This window comes from Quercus robur, chromosome 2 (assembly GCF_932294415.1).
Source record: "Quercus robur chromosome 2, dhQueRobu3.1, whole genome shotgun sequence".
NCBI lineage: Eukaryota > Viridiplantae > Streptophyta > Magnoliopsida > Fagales > Fagaceae > Quercus > Quercus robur.
This window is the reverse complement of record NC_065535.1, coordinates 18,799,062-18,808,720: the sequence shown is the minus strand read 5'-3', so window position 1 is coordinate 18,808,720 and position 9,659 is coordinate 18,799,062. Positions and strand designations below refer to the sequence as shown.

General features: G+C 33.3%; 1 protein-coding gene across 1 annotated transcript; it reads left to right on the top strand.

Moving 5' to 3' along the window:
- Positions 1-517: 517 nt before the first annotated feature.
- LOC126712762 (glutamate receptor 2.8-like) lies at positions 518-9,301 on the top strand. The gene is made up of 5 exons (XM_050412221.1): positions 518-797; positions 5,778-7,114; positions 7,271-7,583; positions 7,960-8,366; positions 8,465-9,301. Exons 1-5 carry the CDS (start codon positions 533-535, stop codon positions 9,101-9,103), a joined length of 2,961 nt encoding a protein of 986 aa, XP_050268178.1. The 5' UTR covers positions 518-532; the 3' UTR covers positions 9,104-9,301.
- Positions 9,302-9,659: the final 358 nt, after the last annotated feature.

Genomic DNA, 9,659 nt, shown 5'->3' with positions numbered 1-9,659 from the left:
AGTATTATAAACTAAAGTGTTAACGGTAACAAAAAAGTAGTTCAAGAGAGCTTGGAAGAACTTCTATGCTTGTGTAGAAAACATAGCTTTTTAAAAGTCAAATGTGCCCTAAGATAGCTTTTATACCTTGGCTTGATGAAAACCACGAAATCATAATGCATGCGATTGAAGAAACATAATTGAAAAAATGTTTCGGTAAGAATCTCTATGGGTCGAGTTATATGAATCTTCTTGATGCTTGAATTTTGACTTGTCTTGAACTTGAAATAGAATAAATCACACTTAAGACAAAACTAAGGTTCCTAAAATTTGGTAACATATGGTAACGGTTTACCAACTTGTCCTATGAACTTTAGCAAATAATAATTTAAACATAAATTGTCTTACACGGCCCATAATTTATTAGTTGGTTTTTTTACTTTTCAAAGATATATGTAATTTATATGGTTTGTCCTACGTCTGACTATCTGACATTGTCCTATAAATAAGAGTAACAAGATGATAAATTTTACAAGGTATTCAAAACACAATCATGAAGATCCCTACAAGAATTGCCTTTTCATTTTTGTTCTTCATTATTCTTTCTAAAAGTAATTTCTTGGCCAAGGCACAAAACAGGACAATCTCAGTTAACGTGGGTGTGATTCTTGACTTCGATACATGGACTGGGAAGATGGGTCTGAGTTGCATCAACATGGCCCGTGCAGACTTCTATGCCTCCAATAGTTACTACAAGACTAGGCTACTTCTTAGTTCCAGAGACTCCAAAAGTGATGTTGTTGAAGCAGCCGCTGCAGGTAAATCTCCCTAGCTCCCTCTTATTCATCTTTGCACTAATCTTTGGATCATCCCCCATCTGCATCAATCACTCTCTGCAGTATATTCTTCTTACTGGGTTGGAATACTTCATAGTTGCAGCAATGGTGGGATTAATGGTCCGTATGGATTGAGGGGGAGGGAGGGGGAGTAGAGTAGAGTAGAATAGAGTATATTTAACATAAAATTAGTTTATTTTTAGCTAGCTCTACTCTACTCCCCTCCACTCTCCCTCCTTCTCCCCTCTATCCAAATAGGCTATAAGTGATTAATAATATGATCTGCATCGTTAAACTTTCTCAACACTAGTACTAAACGAAAGACATTACGGAAATTTGAATTAATAATTCCTTTCGTTATTCTATCTAGTATCTAGTACTTCGTAGATGATGGTTCAATTCACCATAGGAGTTTATTGAGGCTTTTGGAAGCCAAAGATGCGGTTAGACCAAAACTAGAAAATTGGAATCTGTGAAGAACGTACGGCACGCTTATTATTATTATTATTATTTTTTGAGAGAAAATTATTATTATTTTAAGTTAGAACACGAACTTGTTAATTTATTTATTTTTATAGTCAGGCACTTGTTTATTGATTATTAAACATTTTGTTTTATTAAATTTTTCACAACTATTGTATCTCAACTGGTAAAGTATCTAATGGTTGTATAAGAGATCTGGGGTTCAATCCCCTCCTACACCAAAAACTGATTGGTGTCTTCGTCTGATGATAAAGAGCTATCATCAAAAGGGGACACCATAGGTTAAAACTCTCTAAAAAAAAAAAAAAAAAAACTAATTATTAATAATTAATATGTTAAAACTTAATAATTAACATCTCATGGTATTTTCAACTTAAACAATCCACGTTCAAATTAATATCTTCTCTCCTATGACAACTATTGAATTATCAAAAAAGAAAATTTCAAAAATCGTAATTAGCCTCCTAAACTTTGGAATTATAATTAGTATAACCTTTCTATCAAGTTCTATTAAGTACATGATTAACTTTTAACTGATATCTTTTTACAAAACGACGTACAGGTTAGTTAACGATCTCCAATTAATGAAACTAAATTGAAGAGCTACATGACGTTAACAACAATTAAAAAGTTTAGGATGTTAACTACAAGTTCTAAAACTGAAAGACCAATGATAGAGATATATACTAAAGTTGGGGATATTGGTGCAAGAGATTTTTAGACTGAGATAGCTGCAGGGGTAGATCTAGAATTTCAAGCTAGGGAGCCAAAGTATAAGAAATAAAAAAATGTATCCATATAATATTAACAAACTATCAACCAAGATAAATATATAAAATCATTGTTTTTTAATACATTAAAATGCAATCATCTACCAACAATGAAAAAAATAAACACAATAATATTGTTTCTTAAGAGTATTAGCTATTGCAAAAAAAAAAAAAAAAAAAAAAATAAAAAACCCAAAATTACTTTTGCTACTTTAATATAGCATTTGAAATGTCTCGTACAGTAGTGTTTTTGGTATTTGGTATTCTAAATACTAAATATTGAGCATTATTTAGAACACCTGATGCTAGTATTCTAATACTAAGCTAATTAGGATTTTGGTTTTTTTTTTTTTTTTTTTTTTTTTTTTTTTTTTTTTTTTTCAAGTTTTGTTTTTGTTAAGTTTTAGAGTTGAGTAATTACTAGTTGGGCTAGGATAATTAAAAAGGAGGAGGTCTAAGCTTTTGGAAGAGGGAGGTGCAACTTTTGTTTTTCTTTGTCTATCCCTAGATAGCTGTGATTTTGAGTTTCACTATTCCTTTAAATTATTATGGTAAAATATTATATACTCATATCACAAGGGACAAAGTTTTCCTTCAAATAAGTTTGGAAGAATATCTTCTAATCTACTACATGACCATTCATAATAAAACCATCAACATATATTTTTTAATGACTCATTAAAAAGGTTGTGTGACTAAAAGTATATGTTGTTCTTAAGGTAATTTGCTAAACTTTTCCCATGTAAAGTTATCTATGTTGACAAGACAAAAAAAAAAAAAAAAAAAAAAAAAAAAACCCACCAAAAATGGGAGGATACAATCATACAAATCACAAATCCCCAAACTTTTAATTTTGGTTCAGCCAACAACCAAAATGTCATGCAAAACACAAAATTATTATGCATAAGTCATTTGCATTTTTTTTTTTAGCAGAGAACCTCTTTTCCTTAATAAGGGATTTGTTTTAGGTTGGTTAATAAAAATGATTTTTTTAAAAAAATATTTTTTATTTCGTTTGAAAGGGGGTCACAGACTACAGATTTGATCTAGGTAGCCACTTTTAGGTTTTGGGGAAACTTATTTTTAATTTTACGGGGTCAAGTGTAAATTTTTTAGTCAACTTTCCATTTATATATATATATATATATATTATTGTATACTAATAAAAAAATTTCAAAAGTCTTACTTTATTCATAGTTCCATCCCTAGTTTTTGCAATCACATGCAGTGATCTGTGGCGATCTTTTATTATCACCAGAGTGTCGAGATATTTTGTCACCACCATCCTTAACTCCAGCCATCACTCAACACTCAACTCTATCCACTATCCCGTGCAAAATAGTAATTTAAGATGTGTGTTCAAATTAGAACAAGCAGTAAATTATCACTTAAGGTTTGTTATGAAAGTATTATGAAAAATATTATAAACATAACACTTTTCTTATTCTAATCATCACTATGCTAGACTACACCGAAATATCATACTTTTCATATCAACTTCAATTCTTTTGTTACTAGTGGTTATGGGCAATTTCCTGAGATTAAGTGTGTATGGCTCTGGCTCGGTTGGGTTTGGAGTATTTTTCAACCCAACTCAACCCCAAGTTGGAAAATCTTTAATTCAACCCAATTAATGATAGTTCTAAAAACTAAACCAATCATGTAGGGATCCGATAGTTTTGAGTTAGGGTTGTTTCATCAAATCTAATAAAAAAATTAGTTAATTTCAACCATTGTCTACTTGGTATCAACGTATTTGACTAAAACTCTACATAAACATAGTAATCTAGAAACTAAACGAAAATTTAAAGACCCAACCCATCAGCCTTTGCAAAACCAACCCAAGATGTCAACTAGAGGCATGCTGATTAGGCTGAAGGGTTGAATGCACACCCTAACTAACAACTTCAAAATTTTATTGGACCATATGCTCCAACCACATTTGTTTGTTGTACTCCTAATGAGTGCATACTATTTTTGTATACACTTTATTCTTTTCATAACAACGTATTATATGTTTTACGAGGAGACATTTATGGTATTTTTACAAATGTTTCTAACTAACTTCATATATTATTCCACTAAATAGTTAAACTTTTCCATTGTTTACTAAGATCTCTATGGTCCTATAAGTGGTAATGGGTTAGGGCAAAGGGGGATCATGGGTGCCTCATCCCCATGCCATCTCTTTTTTGGGGTGGGGAAAACCCATGCAGGGCGATAGTGATGCAGGTTAGATTTGGGAAGTAAAAAATGTTTTCCAATCCTAATGAGATGTCTCTAACATTGATGAGATAAAGATGAAATATACTGAGAAAGGATTACAATGAGAGTATTCAGAGAGAAAGAGACAAGTGTTTTGAGAATATTAATTAATACAACATGTATAATAATAATAATAATAATAATAATAATTCGGATATGCATAAAAAACTACATTATATTAATAAATAAGTTACACATATAGTAAATAAGAGTCCAAATTTGATAAGGATGAGGTGTAAAACTCATGTTTTATACCATCCAATAAGAGATTTTCATATTAGCTTTTTACTTAAAATTCAATTCATCCTACCACACATAATAACATCTCAATAAACTTACAGTTAAGTTGGATTTTCAAATGGGTTTTAGAATTGATTGAGTGTGGTTGTACTTAATCTTTAATATGTAATATGATGATATGTCATGTTGGGATTAGAGGGGTAAACTTAGGTTTTACACCACATTCTTATAGAATTTAATCTCATTAAATAAAATGTGTGTGTGTGTGTGTGTGTGTGTGTGTGTGTGCACGCGAGTTACAATCCTCTGTATGAATCTTTACAATGAAAGAATACAATAAACTCATTTGATTCGATCTCCAATAAACTTTACGATTCGAAGGGCTATGAAGCTTGATCTTGAATCGTGCTTTGATGTCTCTAAGTTGAATGAGTAGTTGAACGTACTTGATTTGATGCAAGGGTCGTTGGCTTGATCTCGAACTGGATTAAAGGGGAATCCCTACTTCGATTTGAAGAAGTAGGAAAAAGCCTTGATGAATGATGGAATTCTCTTGGACTTAGAGATGACTCTCTATTTTGGTAGAGTGTCAATAGGGTTTTCTCTCTAAGTGTCTGTGTTATTTTATTTTATTTTTCTTATGAGAAGCCCCTATTTATAGGCGATTCAATGGTCTTTAATTTGGAATTTTCTCTTAGCATTTATTGAGAGTTAATTATCAATTATGAATTTTATTTGGCCTTCCATTTAATAAGAACCCTCCATATGAGTCTTTTCTTCTGAACTTTTTCATTTGATGTTGCCACGTGGCTTGATTTCATTTGCTGATTGTTCATATCATCAATTAGAAATTAATTTGATAAAAAATACTTGATCATGATAAATTGGACGTCTATGGATGCATCATAAAATTTTGATGTCTACAAAAAATACACACACACACACACACACACATACAATAGGATGGGAAGGGGTAAGATAGTGTGGGGCAAGCAAAACTTGTCTCCACCCCATCACCTCTTTGGGGCGGTTGATAAGACTCATAACAACTATTCTTTGTTAACTGTGAATAAGTGGATGGTTACCAAAATTTTCCTTTCATTTCTCATTTGTTTCTAAAGCTCCACCTTATTAGAGTTTGAGTGGGTATTAAGTTGGATTTCTATCCTTTTTTTTTTTTTTTTTTTTTTTTTTTGAATTACAGCTCTAGACTTGATAAAAAATGTAGAATTGCAAGCCATCATAGGGCCAGAAAATTCTATGCAAGCCAAGTTTATCATCGATCTTGGGGAGAAAGCCCAAGTGCCCATTGTAGCATTCTCAACAACAAGCCCTTCTCTTACTTCACTTCGAAGTCCATATTTTTTTCAAGCCGCTCAAAGTAGCTCTTCTCAAGTGAAAGCTATAAGTGAAATTGTTCAAGCCTATGGATGGAGAGAAGTCGTGCCAATCTATATTGATAATGAGTACGGACAGGTTATAATACCCTTCTTGATTGATGCCTTGCAAGAAGTTGATGTCCGTGTCCCTTACCGAAGTTTCATTCCTCCATTGGCCTCAGATGACCACATTGGTGAAGAACTTTTTAAGTTGATGACAATGCAACCTAGAGTCTTTATAGTGCACATGCCAGTTGATCTTGGTTCTCGGCTTTTCACCAAGGCAAAAGAGATTGGAATGATGAGTGAAGGTTATGTTTGGATCATTACTAGTGGGATGACCGATTCCATTCGCTCGATAGAATCTTTAGCACGTGATTCAATGCAAGGGGTATTGGGTGTAAAGACTTATGTTCCAAAAACAATTGAGCTTGAAAATTTTACACTTCGATGGAAAACAAAATTCCATCAAGACAATCTAAACATTATGGATGTTGAATTGAATGTTAGGGGACTTTGGGCATATGATGCTGCTTCAGCACTAGCTAGGGCAATTGAGAAGGTTGGGACTACAAATTTTGGCTTTGAAAATACAACTGGTTCAAGCAACTTTACTGATCTTGCAACTATAGGGGTCTCTCGAAATGGTCCAAAACTTCACCAAGCATTATTGGACACCAAATTTAGTGGCCTAGCTGGAGAGTTTAGTCTCCAAAATGGTCAACTACAATCATCAACTTTTCAAATAATTAATGTGAATGGTAATGGAGAAAGAGGGGTTGCATTTTGGACTCCAGAAAATGGACTCATTAGGGAATTGAATTCTACAAACACAAGCATGTATTCCACTTTGAGAAGCAACCTAGGACCTGTTATATGGCCTGGTGATTCAAGTTCTGTCCCTAAAGGTTGGGAGATTCCAACAAATGGGAAGAAGTTGAGAGTAGGTGTTCCAGTGAACGATGGTTTTTTTGAATTTGTTCAGGTGGAACGTGATGCTAGCACTAACACGACAAATGTCCAAGGGTACAGCATAGACATCTTCAAGGCTGTAATGAAAGCTTTACCATATAATGTTGACTACGAGTTCATTCCTTTTGTAAAGCCTAATGGTGAAAGCGCTGGTACATATAATGATATGGTGTATCAAGTATATCTTGGGGTTAGTAAAAATCTTTAGCTTACTATTTTTAATAACTAAGATTACATTTTGAGCCTTTATATTTCTATTATTTTCCCTATAGATTTTGTTATCTATCTAAACAAGGGCACCCATATAGTACTAGAAATTATGGAAGTAAATATTTTACTTTGACAGAACTTCGATGCTGTGGCTGGAGATACAACTATCATTGCAAATAGGACTAACTATATTGACTTCACGTTGCCGTACACGGAATCTGGAGTAACAATGGTAGTGCCAATCAAAGACAATGAGAGGAAAAACGCATGGGTGTTCTTGAAGCCATTAACTTGGGACCTTTGGATAACAAGTGGGCTTTTCTTTGTCTTCATTGGTTTTGTGGTCTGGGTTCTTGAACATCGAGTAAATGAAGAATTTCGGGGGCCTCCATCACATGAGATTGGAACAAGCTTATGGTACTCCTTCTCAACCATGGTTTTTGCACAAAGTAAGCTCCTATCATCATTTATTTATTTATTATAGAAATGAATGATTCAAATACTCGATAGAAGGCATTTTCTAAATGCACAATCTACATATATACACTATTTGGAAGCTTATAATAGCTTTAGAAATTTGGAATTTCCAACCTTCAGAAATAATCAAGTAATAAACTATTTGTTATCTTGCTTACTATTCCATATACGAAAATTGCTTGTAACATATAATATTACAGCCTAAGATTCCTTAAATTCAACTTTATCATGCATCAAAACAAGTAATAAACTAATGGTATGCTTGAATGATACTCAAATTTCGTATCAACTTCACATCTATGATGTAACTATGTTCTTTTCTAAAGTCCATTTGAATTTAATTTACAGAGGAGTCCCTATTAAGCAATTTAGCAAGGTTTGTGGTTATCATATGGGTTTTCGTGGTGCTTATTCTCACTCAAAGTTACACAGCAAGTTTGACATCACTCTTAACAGTACAACAGCTGCAACCAACTATTACTAATGTCAACCAACTTATTAAGAATGGGGAGTATGTGGGCTACCAAGAAGGTTCTTTTGTTATGGGAATTCTACAAGAAATGAAGTTTGACCCATCTAAGCTTCGGACATATAAATCTACAAAAGAATGTCATGATCTTTTTTCAAAAGGTAGTGCAAATGGAGGTATAGCTGCTGCTTTTGATGACATCCCCTGTATGAAGAGTTTACTATCAAAATATTGCTCCAAGTATACCATGGTTCAATCCATATATAAAACTGATGGGTTTGGCTTTGTAAGTTCTCTCTCTCTCTCTCTCTCTCTCTCATGTGTTTGTATTTGTGTAGGTGTGTAGTTTCTCATGTAGATATCTTTTATTTTAATGTCTTGTAGGTCTTCCCAAAAGGTTCCCCTTTCATATCTGATGTTTCATGGGCAGTCTTAAATGTGACTGAAGGAGAGCAAATGAAAGAAATTGAAAAAAAATGGCTAGGGGACCAAAGTGATTGTCCAAGCTCCAACACCCAAGTTTCTTCAGGTAGTCTTAGCCTTGAAAGCTTTTGGGGCCTATTCCTCATCGCTGGCATTGCTTCCTTATCAGCTCTCATCATCTCCTTCTCCATGTTCCTTTACAAGGAGAGGCAGCAAATTTGGATCCGCTTTCATTCAAAAAACTCAATATGGAGAAGAATTTGTCATGCCTTAAAAATCTTTGACAACAAAGACCTCAGCTCGCATACTTTTAGGAACAAAGCATTGAAAGATAGAGATGACATTGACTATGTTCACGATATAAGTGCAAGTGATGCCTCACCAAGTACTAACTGCCCAACAAGTCCAATAAGCTGTTCAGTCCACATGGAACCCGAATTTACTTTTTCAGAAGATTCAGGAACACCTTCTAGAGAATATGTCGTTCCGAATCCACGTGGTCATGCATTTCTATCTGCAGGAGCTAATGAGCAAATTGGTTTCCCAAATCTAAGTCAAGAGGGTCCAAGAACCCAAGAAATAGCTCTAGAAAACTGTTAAAATAAATTTCAATCTTGTAAACAATGACACATTTATCCATATGATACTTCCATTTAGGGATAGTGTTCCTTGTATAGTACATAATTTTATAAAGGCGTAAATGCACTTTTGGTCCCTACATTTTGGGTCATTTCTCGATTTGGTCCCTAAATTGATTTTACTCCTAGGTCAGTCCCTGAAATCAAAAAATTGATTCTATTTTAGTTCCTATCGTGAACCCATTAACAAAAAAATCTGATGTGGCAAACGGAGTACCTTGTTGGCACATTAAATGCTGATGTATCTATTAAAATAATAATAAAATATTTTATTTAGCCTTTTTTAAATGCCACATTAGCATTTTAATTTTTATAAAAGCCACCTCAGAATTTTTTTAAAAAAATTTAAAGAAAAACCTTAAATTTAATTTAATTAATTATTTTTTTTCATAATGTTGTTCATGTTCTTTAGCTTGTTCTTCATGTTCTTCACAAAACAAACCCAGCAACCAAGAATTGAAATCACAAGAACACAAACCAAGAACTCATCCATCACAAGAACATGAACCCAACAACCA

Coding starts and splice junctions, on each gene's coding strand:
- LOC126712762 (XM_050412221.1), top strand. CDS start 533: ATGAAGATCCCTACAAGAATTGCCTTTTCATTTTTGTTCTTCATTATT. Junction 7,115..7,270: donor TGTATCAAGTATATCTTGGG/GTTAGTAAAAAT, acceptor TTACTTTGACAG/AACTTCGATGCTGTGGCTGG. Junction 8,367..8,464: donor AAACTGATGGGTTTGGCTTT/GTAAGTTCTCTC, acceptor AATGTCTTGTAG/GTCTTCCCAAAAGGTTCCCC.